Source organism: Medicago sativa, chromosome 8 (assembly GCF_051527215.1).
Source record: "Medicago sativa cultivar Bolivia chromosome 8, Bolivia_mono, whole genome shotgun sequence".
Classification (NCBI taxonomy): Eukaryota; Viridiplantae; Streptophyta; class Magnoliopsida; order Fabales; family Fabaceae; genus Medicago; species Medicago sativa.
The window spans coordinates 59306398-59325581 of record NC_140756.1 but is presented as its reverse complement, the minus strand read 5'-3'; the positions used below and the strand labels follow the sequence as shown (position 1 = coordinate 59325581).

General features: G+C 30.7%; 1 protein-coding gene and 1 pseudogene across 2 annotated transcripts; both read right to left on the bottom strand.

Annotated features, from left to right (window-relative positions):
* Positions 1-728: 728 nt before the first annotated feature.
* Positions 729-12784, bottom strand: LOC146900022 (uncharacterized). Its single transcript, XM_085732485.1, has 5 exons — positions 12472-12784; positions 12200-12337; positions 11937-11988; positions 5157-5262; positions 729-991 (listed from the first exon to the last, which is right to left on the bottom strand). Exons 2-5 carry the CDS (start codon positions 12323-12325, stop codon positions 856-858), a joined length of 420 nt encoding a protein of 139 aa, XP_085588611.1. The 5' UTR covers positions 12326-12337; positions 12472-12784; the 3' UTR covers positions 729-855.
* On the bottom strand, positions 6047-6822 carry LOC146900023 (small ribosomal subunit protein uS7 pseudogene; annotated as a pseudogene). Its single transcript, XR_015021419.1, has one exon. The product of XR_015021419.1 is annotated as a small ribosomal subunit protein uS7 pseudogene (transcript).
* Positions 12785-19184: the final 6400 nt, after the last annotated feature.

Below are 19184 nucleotides of genomic sequence, written 5' to 3'. Positions count from 1 at the left end.
GTCTGCATATAAACAATGGGAAGGAATGCTGGCACCTCTAGAACTACTGATCAAATCTATCTTGTGATCCTCCACTAGCTTAGAAATACCTCTTCTGAGAACTTCTTCTGCAATGCAAAAAAGAAGGGGGGACAAAGGGTCCCCTTGTCCGACACCTCTATGACAGTGAAAATAGTTGTGCTGGGAACCATTAACTGAGATAGTGATTGTAGCTGATTCGAGAATTGTTTCAATCCAATTGCAGAAAACTTGACTGAAACCAAAACTATACTAAGAACTTTGAGCAAGAATTTCCAATCCAGAGTGTCAAATGCCTTTGAAATAATGAGGAATGAGGGAAGAGAACCCACCTTTACCCTTAGGATGAAGATGATGATTTGCTATGATTCTATGATCTCTCTTTGCTCCTAGCTTTTCTTTCTAATCACTCCCAAATCTTCGAAACCCAAACATGACGCGGTATAAATAATTGCTTGAGTATTTACCATCACGACCTATTCGGATGGTCTTTATACCTTTTCAAAGTTGTTATAGATGAACTTATCAATCTTACGTCCATTACTTGATTAACACACTAGTATGTAAATAACTAGATTCTTGACCCGTGCTATCGCACGGGTCTATTAGAGTTGAAAACTCTAATATTTTTTTAACAGTTGATATTTAGTTTGTTATCAACATATTAAGCTATATGTTATCTACATTATGTCCACAGTAAGATAGTCAAATATTGTAATGGAAACGTAATAAACTTATCATAACCTTCATTATTGTAATGGAAATTTATACATATTAGTAATTAACTACTGAACATTATGCTTCTTAATAAAAAAATAAAAAGAACTAATGAACATTCTAAAACATTTCCTTGTAAACTACTCTTGATGGTACATTTATCTTCACCTTCTCATAGCTACCAAAACCAAAATGACCACTTGCATCCATTAAACTCACAAATGCAAGGAACTGTTGTAGAACCATGTAGTACAACCTGCATCATTTATATCTTCATTGTTATAAATCCAACTAAAGTACTCATAAAGTGGCATCCAAATACAAAATTTCATCAATGGACTTTTTAAAGACAGATCCTTCAAACCCCATAATCAAATTAAACAATATTTTATGCAAGAAATCACGGGATTCAACAGGGTCAACAACACTTTAAATCCTCACTATACATTTATATCTTATCTATTGATAGGAACAAACAACACATGTTTAACCTCATTATACATTTGAAAATGGACATTTTATAATTGATTCAAAATTCTCTTAGTTGCATTGGACAATGATCAATATCTTTTTAACAAAACAGATTTTACCAAAGACACTACATGTGTCCCTACTTTTGCCAATGATCAATATTAGTTAATCACATCTAAAAACCTAAAATGTTAATCAAATCTGTTCTAATAGAAAGCATGTTACTACATCTACTTATATTATATATAAGAAAGGAAATGTCCGTTGAAATTACCAATTTGCCCCTATGAGGGGCATTTTGGTAATTCAATTATTGGAAGTGGTTTTTTTTTTTTTTTAAGGTTTGGCCTATGAATTTCCATTTTTGCCCCTAACCAATTTTTTTAATTATTTTCTTATTTTTATATTTTTAATAAAATTTAATTATTTTCCAATTTTTATATTTTTAACTATTTTTCAATTTTTCCTCCCAAATTCAATTGTTTCTACATTGCCGTTGTGGGAGATTAAGGTATCGTTTGACCCGACTTTTTTCAAACTTCTCTACATTTTGAAGGAGAAGTTAGGCCGAATACAATATCAATTAAGTACTTACTAAAAAAAGTACTTTTTTTGAACGCATAAAATTGAATGGAATGAACTTTGACCAGAAGCTGTTGAATGTTACTTTAAAAAACTACTTCTTGACAATTTATTTCACAAGCACCTCTTTTCAACTCATGTCGGGAACTTTTTCTTTATTTTTTAATATTTTTTTGACAAAACTTTATTTTTTAATATTATATTTCAATATGTTTTTTTCTTCCATTTAACTTTATTTTTTTTAACCGTTCCATTAATTTTTTAAGGAGATTCCATTTAATTTTATTACCTTTTTTTCAAAGGAATTTTATTATCTTTTTATCACTTATATATTTAATTTCAATATCGTTTAATCATCACAATCTCACAAATATTTTTATTCACGCTATCATTTAATGATCCCAAATATTTTTATCTCCTTTCTTCAACCTCGCGAATATATACACACATTAACGTTTAGAGTAATATTTTATGTCCGTCTGTCTGTTTTTTTTGTTACGCTAATGCATATAATTTTTTTAGTGTTGCTTGGTTGAGTGCTACCTCACCAATTTTTTTTAACTATTTTCCAATTTTTATATTTTTAAGAACTTTTAACTATTTTACAATTTTTTATTTTTAACTATTTAAAACTAAGTTGATGGTTCATGGTTTTTAAGGTTTATATTTTGACATATTACAATGATTCACAATTATCCGTCATTTTACCATCTATCCTTTCAATGTAATCTTTCAGACTGAATATTACTAAGCATATGTGAAGAGACTGAATATTGCTCAGTTGATATTACTTTTTTGACATCAAAGAGATTTTTTATTTTTTAACGGTCAAAATATTAATAACCAAGTTCCTACACAAGACGCTAAAGAGTTTAATGTGTTTCTTTCGTTCATTTTGTGTCATGTAAATATTGGTGTTAATCCCTTTTTGGTAACTCTATGACAGTAGCGCTCACTTTTATAATTTTAACTATTATGTAATTTATGATGTTTTCCTGCTCTTGATAAAGCTTTCATAAATATTTTGATAAAGTTTTTTAATTTTTGTGCAATATTCATTAATTTGTTCATTTTTCCTTCGGAACAATTTTTTTACAAAATACGTTACTGAACCCCATGCCTTAAACCATGCATCACAAATATTTGGATTATGCGAACTTCATTCTCAAATTTACTAAGAATGGTAATATTCCGTAATTTGAACATCTCTCCTTTAAAACAAGTTTTTAAAAGTGCGTATAATTCACATGAAAGGACTCGATACTAAATTACAGTTAATATCTGCCTTTGCTGTAGATCATGTGAAATGATTTATATACGTTGAAACTGAAAGGCAAAATAATATAAATCAAGTAGAGAGGCATTCAACTATCTGTCTGATTCAGAAGTTTGTTCACCTGAAAGGAATGGATACTAAATTGCAGTTACTATCTACCTTTGTTGTAGATCATGTGAAAGGATTTATATACGTGGTACTAAATTGCAGTTAATATCTGCCTTTGCTAGGGGTGGCAAAAATACCCATGCCCACGGGTACCCGTGGGTAAAATCCGTCACGGGTAGCTAAACTGGTATCCACGGGTATAATAAACGGGTATTTGACTACCCATTATTATATGGACACAGACACGGATTGGATTGTATCCATACCTACGGGTACCTATACCCGATAATAAATTAAGTAAATTACTAATATATCTTTATATATCATATCTTATTACTTAAAGTTGGTACCTTATTGAAGAAAATTTTACCCCCCACCTAAAAATCCTCAATAATAACCTATTTTTATTTTAAATTTTTTTAATTCATCTTATTAAGTTCACCGTTTCCACTTCATTCACATCATAAAACATATAGATTATATAAGAATCATGAATTTTCTATGAATTATGTATGATTTATGAAATTTTGAGTGGATTATGTATGGATGTTTAAAAGTTGAAGTTTTTTGGTAATTAAAAAAAGTTATTATTTGTACAAAAAAATAAATAAATTCAAAACTCCATGGGTACCCATGGATACCTCAATACCCACGGGTACCCGTATGGTGAGTACCCACGAGGATACGGGGCGGGCACGGGTATCATACTTATCCAACGGGGCGGGGACGGGTATCATATTATCCGTACCCATGGGTATCCATTGACATCCCTAGCCTTTGCTGTAGATAATGTGATAAGATTTATATACGTTGAAGCTAAAACACAAAATGATATAAATTAGGTAGAGAGGCTTTCAGCTATCTATCTGATGCAGAAGTTTGTTCGCCTGAAAGAACTGGATACTAAATTGCAGTTAATGTCTGTCTTTGCTGTAGATCATGTGAAATGATTTATATATGTTGAAGCTGAAAGTCAAAATGATATAAATCAGGCAGCTTTGGTAATAGGGTTTTCATTGGTTTATAGATAGATATCAATTATTACTGGAAAAGTGTTTCTACCGCTGACAAAATATGTTTTCATTTGTTACTTGTGATCAAACCATTTTAAAGATTTAATTTTGTAATCCGTAATGCAAGAGTACTCTAAATATTGTATTATGGTCTATAATTATCTGTCATTTCACAATCTATCCTTCCAATATAATATTTTGTCAAATACGTTACTGAACCCCCGTGCGAAGCACGGGTTTGTAACTAGTTTCTTAATATAACAAATCACCTTACTATCAAGTTAAAAAAAATGAAGACATCATTTGCATAATCAACAAACAGAAAGAAAAAAAAAAAATCATCATTAACCAAAAAAAAAAACGCTTATCAGTTCAACCAAATTTCACCAAAATAAAGAAACTCGTGTGATAGGCAATGTCGCTCTTTCTAGTAGAAAGTATGATAGTATCAAGTCAAAAAAAAGGAGACAACATTGCATAATCAACCAACGTAAAAAAAAAAAAACTTATTGTTACCCAAAAAAAAATTATGCTTTTATTAGGGCAACCAAAATTCAACAAATATATTGCAACTCTTGTGATAAGCCAATGTCAGCTACTTTAGAGTTGTCACCATATGGTAAGTTCACAGTTTTGACAGGTTCGCTGGTATAGAATCGTCACAATCCTTTTATAAAAAAAAATAGAATCGTCACAATCATCAATTTGATATATTAGTGTGTCAATAGCAGAATCAAAATCAAAATTGAAAATAAAGGTTTTTGCAAGTTTTTTTCAAGAAATAGAAACGATTGCAAATGGATCACGCAGAGATGGATCAAAACCCAAGAAAAGAATAAACACAACTATGTTCAGCTACACTAATGTAACAGCAGAACACTCTGTTGTACAATAGCAATTCCTAGGCCAAAACACCTTCAAAAGCACAACAGATTTCCAAAATAACAATTCTGAATTATGCACAAAATTACCTTGTCATGCAATTGAAAGGATCCCATGTCCCTAATACATACATGGATTTGAAGCAACTCTTCCAAGAAACCACCACCATGCTAACACTTTGATATTCTCTACAACCTACTCAGCCGAAAGAATGTCTATTAGATTGCACTTCACAAAATGTGTATGTTAAAAATCTATTTTAGCCAAAAATCAACACTTGCCACTTTAAAAACCAAAATGAATGATTCAATGTATTGAATTATGATATAATGAGTAGTTCATACATCAAACATCAATTTTTAAAGCATTTCTTGAAAAACAAAGTTATGGGTGAAAGTTCACATAAGCATTAAATCAAACATTAATCAATATAAAGTGATTTGGATCAATTAGAGGCATTTCATGAATCTCAAATTGCTTGATAATATTTGTAAGAAAGTGTCATGGAAAGTAGGAGAAGAAAATGATAATTTCTTCACTCAACACAAAATTATCGTTCAGACTACAATTTGATCAATATAAAAGTGATAATTTCTTCCGTCGGTTGTATTTTACAGTTATCATCACCTACTCTCAAAATTAAACATGAAATCTTTATACTAACAATTTAGAGTTTTTAGAAATAGCCTATTTCAATATCCTCTCCTCTAAAGATGTCCACATCATCATAATCCTACTTGGCATTTGTTCCAAAAATTTCTCTTAATTTTTAATACAAACTTAATATTATAATTATTATTAAAAACCGTTTTATATTTGACATTAAATTTTACATAAAATACATAGTTGGTTACAATCAAATAATTATTAATATTTTTTTTTTTTTATCCTTGAAACAGTCATGGACTAAGCAGCAAAATTGAGCATAACAAGTCAATTCAACATGAGAGGAAAATAAACCAGTAAAAGGTTTACACCATGTTTAGAAACAACAATGTTAAATAAAAGATGTAATACAAGGACCAAAATAAAATATTTCTCATCACTAAGACTACTTCCAAATGATGCTTAACGATTGGCCTTGGCAACTCTCTCAATCTCATCCTTTTTCTTGATCGCATAGCTGTTGGATGAACCCTTGGCAGCGTTAATGAGTTCATCGGCCAAGCATTCAGCAATTGTCTTAATGTTCCTAAATGCAGCTTCACGGGCACCAGTTGTTAGAAGATATATGGCCTGATTAACCCGACGAAGAGGAGAGATATCCACAGCCTGCCTCCTAACAACTCCAGCAGATCCAATTCTGGTTGCATCTTCTCTAGGACCACTGTTGACGACAGCATCAACGATAACTTGACTCGGGTTCTGGTCAGTTAGCAAGTGAATGATCTCCATGGCATGCTTAATGATCCTAACAGCCATGAGTTTCTTTCCGTTGTTTCTACCGTGCATCATGAGAGAGTTAGTGAGCCTCTCAACAATGGGACACTGAGCTTTCCTGAAGCGCTTCTTTGAGTACCTACCAGCAGTGTGAGGAACATATGTTGCATGTTTGCATCCTCTTGCTCCAATGTAATCCCCAAGAGACAGATCGGTAATCTGAACGTCGTCGAAGCTCCATTGGTTGAAGAGCTTGACTTCGTTTAGATTGGGATCAACTTCGACTGGGATAGCGACGGTTTCATCAGCCATGGCTTGTAGATAGTGCGGCGCGGCCGTCAGCTTCTCCCTGGTTTTTAGTTCTGAAGGCAAAGCAAGAGTCTAATTATTAATATAATTATTGTTTAAATTAAAATTTATATGTTACATTAAAAAATTTGTACGTTACAATCAAATAATTATTAATATAATTATTGTTTCGATTAAAATTTATATGTTACAATAAAAATTTGTACGTTACAATCAAATAATTATTAATATAATTAGTATTCGATTAACAGTTATATGGTACATTAAAAATTTGGTAGGTTGCAAAATTATAATAAATAACTTGAATAAATTATATTTTGAATTTTGGTCCACTACACTAAGACAGTAACCTACTAATTAAAAATTTAATTGTAGTAATTAGTTTTTAAGGTTATATAATTAATCTTTATTCGTTACAAAATTATATTACTTAATATTAATAACATATTATTAAATTTCAAATGTTATGAAGTTAATTTTTGTAGGTTACATGAAATATAATCTAATCGTTTAATGCACATTTTATAATATTAAAGACGTTGATAATATTAATTTTAAAACGGTCAAATTAATAATTAATAGATATTAACCGTTTGGTACTATTTTTCTATATAAATAGTAGTGCTTTTGGGTACGAGTACACAACAATCACAAAATATAGTTCTTCTTTTTTTGTTCTTTGGTTCTCTGATATCTATATTCTAAGTTATTTCTGTAATTTTTTCTATTGCAAAGAAATATGACTACGAAACACGACTTCATCTCTGATGTTTCGCCAAGAAAACAATCATGGACATTGGTTGTGAGGATTGTTCGTGCTTGATTTGTTCAAGACTACAAAAATAAATAACTACCATTTTCCATGGATTTGGTTCTAATGGATCGAAATGTTGTTTTTTCATATCGTTTTTGTTTTTTGTTTTTTTGTATTTTTTTGTTTAAAGTATAGTGTTTTAATCTTTGTTATCTAGGGTGATCGAATTGGTGCGTCTATACGAAAAACATTGATCTACAAGTTCAAGGAGCAGCTCCAATGGTGTTCACGATTTTCTCATTTGATGTTGCTTGCAAAAGTGGTTCGTATAGACCATCACACAATGAATACAAACTGAATTTTACAATCAACACAAAAGTCAATATATCTAAATCTGCTTTGGTCCCTACAAACATGTATTCGTTTACAATTCATCTGATGTTTTCAATGATTCTTACGACATGAAATGTAATTTGAATCATATTTTTATCATCAAACTAATTTCGAAACTCCATCCCTTTCTAACAACATGAAATACAATATATTATATATTGATGTAGTTGGTGTCTTGACTAAGGTGGATTTTGTTTGTATGAAGATGTCAAATCAATTATATTAAAAACCCTTCAAGCACAAGATGTGCCCAACAAAGGAAAATACAAAGTTCAAGATGCATAGATACAAAAGAACCAAATCATGAGATTGAATAACCAAGAAAAGTAGAAAGATTATTCCACCGACATTTCAACTCAAAATACGTACATGATTTCTTATCATTTTGTTACCAGTAAACGAGAATTGTAAATTTATCTAACAACAATTCTTGTGAGAAAAATGTAAGAATTTTTGTCTTTCCAAATAATCCAAATGCAAGTCAACAAAATCAACTGAAAACTAAAATTAACTTTTTTTGGAACTATTGAGAACCACTGAAATGAAGAGTACCCTCACAATAATTAATGGGAAGAACACAATAATTATCCAACGACTTTAGAATTCACACTAAAAATAAAAAAAAAAGATAATTTTCCTCTTTTTCACATCTGCCTGAACATAAAAATGAGTCCATATTTTAAATACTCCATCAAGCTAAGTTGCCATTTGTTAGAATTCAGATATTCAAGAGCCTCCACGAAAAGAGAGAGATATTTAGAGGAGTTACTTTGTTCATAATGAGATTTTTTTAGAGCCATAGGTTCATCATGCTCTACCTACATCTTTAGATGATATACCCCTTTGTCAAGATACCTTTCACCATGATCAACTTTAAAGAAACTTATCAAAAACGTTAGCCTTAAAAATAATATTGTCCAACAAATAACAACAATATATCCCCTACACCTCCTTCCAAGAAAAATTCTATGACATCGTTTCCACCCCATCCAACCCTAACCTACATATCTCTTTAAATAGCATAGAGTTATTTTGATATAACTCAAAAGTTCTTCTAAATATATCACACAAAGGACCACTCTACAACCACGAATCATGTCAAAAAGAAAGGAGTATTTTCTCATCACTCTCCAATATCATCAAGTTGCCATCAAACCAATTTCTAATCCCCATCTCCGCCCCTATTTTAACATCATGGAAGTAATTTTACCACACATACGCCTAACTGTCCCCACTCTTCACATGAACTCCACCAACCTATTCTAAGAAGCTTAAACTTTAAAATGCAAACTCATTGATCCATATTAGCCTCCAAAACCATTCACGTAACAAAGATAAGTTAAACTTCTGCACTATACGAACCCCCAAACAACAATTATATTGACCAAGACACACCTTATCTCACTTAACCCAATTGACTTTCCTAGCTTCCATATTCCCTTCACACTAAAAATAATAAGGATTCAATAAAATAAATTTTACTTAAGTAAGCCTTGAAAAATGAAAGAAATTAAACCAATTGTGGTGGATATTGAAGGAGAATACAAAGATACATTACAAGAACATTAAATTAAATTCTAATGGGTGAACTCGATTTGTTTTTATTTTTAATATATAATACATTATGATATTTAATTATTATTTTAATTATTTGTCAATTAATTTTTAAAAGATATCAGTTTGAATGTGCTCTTTTTTCTATCTTCCGGTAAATTTAAAAAGGCGAATCTGACAATTTTGTTGGCAAAAGTTAAGTTGTTCCTAGGTAAGTATTTATAACTATCAACTTGATTATTTAATATCATTGAAACATACATATTTATTCATTTACTTGAACCATTTATTTGTTTCTTTAGAGATTGAAAAACGATGTTACAAAATTCTTTTCAATCAACTAAGATCAAATTCAACCGTTAAATTATGGAGACAAAAAGAACTAAAGAAAATGTATGCTTATTTTGATGAAGGAGATTTTTTTTCACTGTCCTTTTAGTAAATACATTTTCTAATAAATGGTAAAACAATTACCTTTATTTTTAGTTGCCTGATCTATCCCGCATTAGCATACCAGAAGATTTTTTAGCCTTACTCTTAGGATCACCATTGAGGAGCTGAAGAACTTGCATTAAATTGAGTGGGTTGACATAGATCTCCTACCTTTTTCTTCCCCATATTTGGTTAGGAACTTTAAGGAGGAAGTGTTTGCTTGGAAAAAAGGGGAAACGATGAATTCGAAATCATAACTACACTAAAGTATAACGAAATTAGGTTAGAATGTTTTAATTTGTGACCCTTGATCTCTATTTAAAAAAAAATGTAGGGAGGAGATTAAAGAAAATTGTTTTCTCACTAGAGATAATTTGCTTCCAAGAGAAATAGTCTCTCCAATATTTTTTAGGGACTCTCTCCAATTTTAGATATAAAGAATAAACAATTGCATTTTTTTATCTTAAATTAAATAAAATATATATAACTTACTTTGACTATATTTAATGTTATCTATCCTAATATACATTTTAATTCATGTAAGTTTTATTTTTAATATTTTTTTATTCTCATGAAGAATTTTTTAACCTTATTCATATATATTATTAAAAAGGGAAAAATTATATAAAACTTGGGAGGACAAAAAACTTGACCCAGTCAAAATAAGTGGATCCACCCAAACGGGTAATACATCAAAAAAAAAGATCAGCAAAGTCGATTCAACCCTAATTAAATCTAACAAACAAATACCATTAACGATAGACGTTTGTGAGGACTAAGCGGATCTATAATTTGGCGAATTGATCGATCGTCAACACAAAATTGGATCATGTACCATCAACTCCCTACAACGACAACAAGCATTAACGACTCTTTCAAGTCCACACAGTCCCATGTCAAACAAGGATTAATGGGATACGAAACACATACATATTCTTGAGAGTGGAGAGTAGATTCGACCGCCAACACGGTAATTAACAAATACACACGAACCAACTGTTTACTGCTATGATCAACATCGAATTAACAGTCATTTATGGCCCAACATAGTACCGCAACCACCTCCAAGGAAAGGGAGGAGGCGGCGGATTCGAATGACCCACCGTAACCAATCCACACGCGGTGAAAAAGGTCCAAAAGGTGGCAAAATAGAGGATAAAGAATGGACCCTTTCAGGTTTCAACCAAACCAACGCGGGGTTCTACCATTGAGAAGCCAACACACATAACTAAGCAAGATCGCCGGTGACAACCAACGATTTACGAATACCAACAACTCAGCAACCACCACCCGTAGCAAATGCGGTACTGGTTGAATCGGAAACCAACGACACATATTGTTGTGGAAACCAGAAAAAGGGTGGTGTAGAAGGATGACACCACTCATCACACCATTGTTGCATGCTGGTACATCGTGAGTGATGAAGGTTTGGAAAAAAGGGGGTGAGGCGGCGGAAGATTTCTAAAGAGAGGGCATAACCATAATGGTAGATTATAATAGAGGTAATCGTACCTCTTATTAATTAGATATATTTTTAAGAATATAGTAATTATTTATAGTATTTTTATATTTGAAGCATTGTTGTACTTTTTCTCACTATTTTATCACTCTCACAAAAATAGTTATATCTTTATAAATTTAACTTTTTTGTCCCGATAAACGGTGACTTATTGTCTCAATTTTAAATATGAAGAAAAAGTACTACACAATGTCAAAATTCTGAAATGAAATCAAACTAAAAAAAAAAAATCAAATAATATATAAAAAAAATTATTTATGTGTAAACACTGTTAAATAATTTTAAATAAAATGTATCCCGTGCTTGGCACGGGGCGTTACACTAGTTCTTCAACACATCAAGGAGATTAACATTCTTGAAGTATTTTATTCAATGGTTGTACACTCAATCTCAAAACAAAACCACTTAATGCTTCAACCTAAACACCAAATGAAAAAATTTAAACAACAAAAAACCTATTAACAAATATGAGTTTTGCATATTATTACAGTAAGCATGAGTAATAGACGGATTATACTCGTTTCTTACAATAGTATCTCCATCTGCATACCAAGCAATCTCCTCGCCACGACGAATTTCCCTGACTGTCACACAGATAATACACCACACCTCAATCAAATTAACATCAACAACTATCACACAACACAATAACAAAATTTACAATCACCTATTTAAAGACCAAAACTGAATCGTCACAGTTATATTCTCTTTAGTTTTTTGAGAATCCAAAGGCACAGTTTCATTTTTTTTAAAATCCAAAGGCACAGTTTCAGGATAGAACTGTGGCTTACTTCGCATTGACGACGACACCAACAATGTTTAGATGACGAAGATGTTGAAGAGGACGGCCGATTTACACCTTTCTTTGCTCCAATCGATCCCATTCGTTTCGATTTCGCTACTTGTTTCGTAGCCATTTACACTTATCGCTGAACCAACAAAAATCAACAAAATAATTAGAAAAAATAATATAATTAAAACAATTGAGTGTGATTTAATCTAATTCAACTAAAATCGCAAGCCTATTTAACAATAGAGTGACAGAAATTGATGAAAAACTGACCTGAAAATGATGAATGAGATAAGCATTGTAGAGGGGAGAAGATTGCAGATTGTGTTGAAAGGGTAGAAAGAAACAGATCTCCAATGAAATTTGATGAGCATTAAAGGACCACTCTACCGTAAGCATTGAAAGAGAGGAGAAGTTAAAAGTGTGAAAGAGCAGAAGTTGAAGTTAGTTAGAGTTCTAGACTGATGAGAATATAGAATAATTGAGGGAAGGAAAGCTAATTTTTTTTCCAGGACAGATGAGAAAGAAGGTGATAGAAACATGAGAGTAGTGGATGAGAGACGGTGGGTGATGATGAGAGCGCTCTGTGGGATGAGAGAAGAAGTGAGATTTCAGAAAAAATGAGATTTTTTTGACACAGACAATTAGACATGAAAGCCACCTTGAGCCCAACAAAATTAATTTTTCTATAGCATTCATTGAGCGCCGTGTGTAGACAGTTGACATTCCTTGAGTCATGTGAGATAATTAAATGTTGATGTAATTGTCATTAATGTCATGATTTGGGAGGGAAATTGGGGATTAGGGTTGCAAAAATGCTTATCAGACTGCTTAACATCTATACTATACTAGACTTTTGACCCGTGCTATCGCACGGGTCCTACCAAATGAAATATAAACGAATAAGTTATAGCATAATGAAGGTATAGTAACCAATAAAAGTAGCATGATAAAGTTTAAGTTAGCCCTAATTTAAAATAATGATAGCAAATCGATAAGGTCACAGTCTAGTTATTGTTAACGTTTTACATTCATCATCATACGTTACGAAATATTTCATGGTAAACGACATTTGATAGGGAGAACACTCTTCTTTCTTCTATATCCATATCAAATGCACCACTTAGAAGTCTAACATTTTGATCTTAATGCTAATAATTCTGATTGTCTCCTATTAATTGTGACGCTGTCAATTCCATCACGTTTATTAATTACATTAATACTCATTCTGCATCTCATAAGTAAACGTAAGAGTCACCTTAGGCAATAAGAATTTGGTCAATAAGAATTAATGTCATAATAAACTGTCAATTTAAATCTACTTTGCACTCTTTCATTAGTGTGACAGCATTTGCTACTCGCATAGTAGTACTGAACACGTTAGAAATTATCATGCAAATGGCTTTTTATCCATTGATAAGTCTCGGAAGAACTTTGTTCTAATTATGTATCTTATATGCTTCTCATATTAGTTGGTGATTAATAGATCAATCGAATATCCATTTGTTTATATATGCTTGTTTCCACACTATGCATCTGTGACTGTATAAAGTTCTAATCCTTAAAAGTATTGCATCAAGTTCCAACCCTTATAATTATACGATACAGATGAAAAGTGAGATTGGTTGGCTTTATATCACACTAAGTCAAAATTCATTAGTGTATTTGATGAAATCTAAAGGAATGCCTTTTCTTTCTAACATCATCCCTTACCAAACTAACATATAATACGGTATTTGCTATTAAGTTGCAGCTTATAACAATGAAAACTGGAGCTGTAGCAACAATTGTAAATCGATTATAACACAAACGAAATCATGAGGATTGATAAAATACTTAGTTTGGATTACAAAACCATCAACATAAAGGCATTAGATGATAACTAAAAGTACTTGCAACCAAAATAAAAACAATCCAGCAACATTGAATAAAGTTGCAATATGAACAGATGCAAAATGCCAACAGGACCAAAATTGCACAAATGCAAATTACACGCAACCAATCTCAATTTTGTTTGGCGGACTCAACCTTCACACGAACAATTTTGATCGTAATTGGATCCAATGGAGCTGTAAAAACATGAAGAAAAAAATGTTATTTTAAAGTCCGAATGAACATGCAGAATAAGCATCGAACATAAATAGATTACTAACATTTCAAGGAATGCAACACCAACATGGTTTCAACATCATGTTCAGCCATTAGAGGTTTGAGAAAATTCGTTATAGCTGTACGTAAACTGCAAACAAAGGAGGGTGTCAACGCACATGTATATATTTAGTGGAATGAAGAGTTTGAATCATAGTTATATGTGTACATAGAGGATGATGATTAGGTAGTTTGAATCTCATATTCTTTGCATAAATGTATATCAAAGGTCATGATAAATGCTTGAGTGTTTAATGGTTAGTTGGTAGTGATAGAAGTCAACATTCTTGTAATTATTGTTGTAGTTATTTGTATTTATTATCATTAATGTTTATCATTATTTGTATTTATTCTCATTCATGATCGCATTAAATGATAACAAGGGAGGGAAAACTTGGAGTGTTTAGGGTTAAATGCTAGCTTGACCCGTAGGGGGTTGTTATGGGATCTACGGCTGAGACGTAGGGGGTTGTTGACTAACTTGATTAGCATTAACTACGTCTTCAATTGCATTAAAAGTGTGTTATTTGTTTTCAATTGGCATTAACTAAGTTATATGAGAGAAAATGAGGAGTTTGAAAATAGAGTTTGAATCAACGGGTGTGATAAGTGTGAAAATAGAGTTTGAATCAACGGGTGAGATTAGATTAGCAATAAATATATGTTTAGGAGGGAAAAATGCTAGGGATTAGGGTAAATTAGGGTGAATTAGGGCAAACATGTTCGCTTCTATATGATATCTAAGGCTGAGAGTTTGAATCAACGGGTGTGATCAAGTGTGAAAATAGAGTTTGAACAGGTGAGATTAGATTAGCAATTAGTGCAGGGGGTTGTTGACAGACTTGATTAGCATTTATTACGTCTTCAATTGCATTAAGTAAGTTATATGAGAACATTTTCAGAGTTTGAATCAACGGGTGTGATCAAGTTTGAAAATAGAGTTTGAACGGGTGAGATTAGATTAGCAATTAGTGCAGGGGGGTTGTTGACCGATTTGATTAGCATTTAATACGTCTTCAATTGCATTAACTAAGTTATATGAGAGAACATTTTCAGAGTTTGAATCAACGGGTGTGATCAAGTGTGAAAATAGAGTTTGAACGGGTGAGATTATATTAGCAATTAGTGTTGGGGGTTGTTGACCGACTTGATTAGCATTTAATATGTCTTCAATTGCATTAATTAAGTTATATGAGAAAACATTTTTAGAGTTTGAATCACCGGGTGTGATCAAGTGTGAAAATAGAGTTTGAACGGGTGAGATTAGATTAGCAAGTAGTACATGTTTAGGAGGGAAAAATGCTAGGAATTAGGGCAAAGTAGGGTGAATTAGGGCAAACATGGTAGCCAATCAAGTCTAGCTTTTATAATAAAGGATATAAAGAAAACTACCCCTTTCAGCACACTTTTGGGTTGGAATTTTCTTTCCAAAAATACCCTTAATTTAAATACAAATAGCCAATTATAAAGTAACACGTGGATTAATAATCAATGTCACTAATCGTCACCGTTAACTTTCTTTTACCACCGTTAACAACAGATCAAACTAAGAAAAAGTTTAAAAATTATATTTACATTCTTTTTGTCTCTTCTCATGAATTCAAATCGACCAAGAATTCATCATAGTACCCTCTGATCACATCTCATCACCTCTAAAAAATTAGAAAGTTCCAAGGCTCAAGAACTTGATTAATACTTCTGAAGCACCATTAAATGGAATATATTTAAGATCCACTTCATGAATTGGATATCTTTTTGTTTTATCCTTCGAGCAATTTATTTTCCGCCAACAATACAATTCAAGCTTTGTTTTTACTTTTTTTTTTTGGTTAGAAGAATGAATGAATGAATCAGAATTTGAGAAAATCAAAGTTGAACAATAATCACTTATGAAAAAAATAATCCAAATTTTATGTTTTATCTTGCTTTATTCTCACGAGTCTATGAGTTTTTTTAATTTTTTTTAAACAAAAATAATAGCCGATGAGGATTGGACTATAAATCCTCTAAAAAAAATTAGTAACAAACGTGAGCAAAAAATATTATTAAAGATTGTACTTTAAATCCTTTAAAAAAATATTAGTAACAAAAATGAGCAAAAAATAATGTTAAAGATTAGACTTGAAATCCTCTAATAAAATATTAGTAACAAACGTGAGCAAAAAAAAAAGATTTGTAACAAACTAAGCAAAAAATAATGTTAAAAATTAGACTTTAAATCATCTGATAAAAATATTAGTAACAAACGTGAGCAAAATATTATGATTCAAAATCTTTTAGAAAAAGATTTGTTATCACTATTAAATGGACTATAAATCCTCTAAAAAAAGATTAGTAACAAAAGTAAGCAAAAAATATTGTTAAAGATTGGACTTTATCCTCTAAAAAAATATTAATAACAAACATGAGCAAAAAATAATGTTAAATATTAGACTTTAAATCCTCTAATAAAATATTAGTAACAAACGTGAGCAAAAAAAAAAGATTAGTAACAAACATGAGAAAAAAATAATGTTAAAAATTGGACTTTAAATCCTCTGATAAAAATATTAGTAATAAACGTGAGCAAAAAATATTGTTAAAGATTGTACTTTAAATCCTCTAAAAAAATATTAGTAATAGACGTGAGCAAAAAATATTGTTGAATATTGGACTTTAAATCCTCTGAAAAAAAGATTAGTAACAAACGTGAGAATAAAATAATGTTAAAGATTGGACTTTAAACACTCTAAAAAAAATTAATAACAAACGTGAGCAAAAAATAATGTTAAAGATTGAACTTTAAATCCTCTGGAAAAAAATATTAGTGACAAACGTGAGCAAAATATTATGTTAAAGATTGAACTTTAAATCTTCTAAAAAAATATTAGTAACAAATGTGAGCAAAAAATTAATGGTAAAGGGCAGACCATTCCCATTGTCGGAATCTATTTTCCTCGACATTTTTTCAATCACGGTCAATTATATATAGCTTTATCGAGAGGAATTTCTCAAAATTCAACAAAAGTTCTCATTAATGAAGGAAAAATAGAAGGAGAAGATAAAGACTTTACGAAAAATGTAGTTTTTAAAGATATTCTTTTATCGCAATTATAGATTTATGTTATGATGTTACTAATTACTATTAGAATAAACAATAAAAGATCATTATTTTTTCTTTATTTTATATGCAGACAAGCTAAAATATGTTGAGTTCATAAATAATTGTTATATAACTTGACAATATTTTGTTTATAAATCAATATCAATAATTTCCATTAATATTTAAAAATTTAAAAATTTTAATCAAAATTATACAAACAAACATGATAAAATAATAAAATAATCACATGCGTTAGTGCAGTAGAAAGAGCGGACAGACGGGCACGATAGTGCCCGTCTTTCCGCTAGTTTATATTAAGTAAGATTGTTTGGATAATGGGACAACACTTGACTATTAGTAAAACGTGCAATATCATTCTCTTATATATACAAGATTTAGGATTAATGCCTCTATTTTAAATGGAACTTAATAACAATTATTTGGTTCCATACCAAGCTTAAATTTAAGTCCAGACATAAGCTCCCATATCAATGAAACAATTTGTTCTATTCTAGACACAGTTGGACTTTATTTATAGTCAATTTCATACTTTCTTGAAACTCTCCATATTTAACAAATATGAGATTAACATATGGTATCATATATATACATATGATGCAAAAGTAGAAAACTTTACTTCATTTGTACCAAAAAAAAGAAGAAAACTTTACATATAACAACAAGATGTGTGAAGGGGAAATCTTACTTCTTTCTTCGAATTTGACTATTTTAAAAATCATTAACAATTTTCTTTTCAACATTTGAAATAAATGCTTTCCCTTTTAGCAATGGTGTTTAACCTTTTAAAGATAGAGAAACATAATGTAAATTTTATTCTTTTCCGTGTCCATCTACTTGATAAGCATAAACTATTCATCTTATCTTGTAGTTAACGTTGAGGTTAATGATCATATCATTTTTCAGCATAATTATAACTATAAGATATCTTATATCTTTTTTTTTTTTTAGCAAAAGATATCTTATATCTAGCAATTTGATCTTGATACTTCCGACAAACATCCTTTTCAAATATAGATAAGTAAAGTTTCTAGGAATGGATTGCTTCATAACATACAATTTTTTTCTTGTTCTTGATAACAACTCCCAATTTCTATAACAATTCAGAAACTTTAATCTGAAGTTCTTTTTACTATTTGGAAGGATCGCAATAAGAGACATTTTTAAAATAAAATAGAACAACTTCTCTCTTTATTGGAAAAGGTGAAACTCCAAGCTTATTGGTGGCTCAAATCGTATTATGTTCTTTTTGATTTCAAGTATCAAGTTTGGAGGTTAAATAATTTGTCATGTTTTCAGATCGTAAGGTAATTTTGTTTTCCTTAACTACATTGTGGTAGCTTGTGATTTCCTCTTGTAATATTTGGATTTTTTTAGCTTCCTTTGATACACATTGTACTAGAAAAGTTTGTGTTGGTTTTTTAATATATTTTGCTTAGCCTTTTCAAAAAAAATTGTTCATCCATTCAATTAGGGGTGTTTGTGGTGCGATTTTGATATGTTTTAAGGTAAAAACCCTTATGATTCAAAAATAAAATTATTCATGGTTTGGTTCTCGATGACTAATTTAAAAATTCGTTCTTGTTCAGTTTAATGCACTTAAAATTATAAGGGTTTTTTCATTGATATCAAAACTAAAAATTGTAAAAGTTTTTTTTATTGATATTAACATTTTAAAGAGATGGGAGAAATAGTGTGCGTTTGGTATGCTAAAAATTAAGGAATATGATATAAAAAT

Coding starts and splice junctions, on each gene's coding strand:
- LOC146900022 (XM_085732485.1), bottom strand. CDS start 12,325: ATGGCTACGAAACAAGTAGCGAAATCGAAACGAATGGGATCGATTGGA. Junction 5,263..11,936: donor ATGCAGATGGAGATACTATT/GTAAGAAACGAG, acceptor TCGGCTGAGTAG/GTTGTAGAGAATATCAAAGT. Junction 992..5,156: donor CCTTTCAATTGCATGACAAG/GTAATTTTGTGC, acceptor TAAATGATGCAG/GTTGTACTACATGGTTCTAC.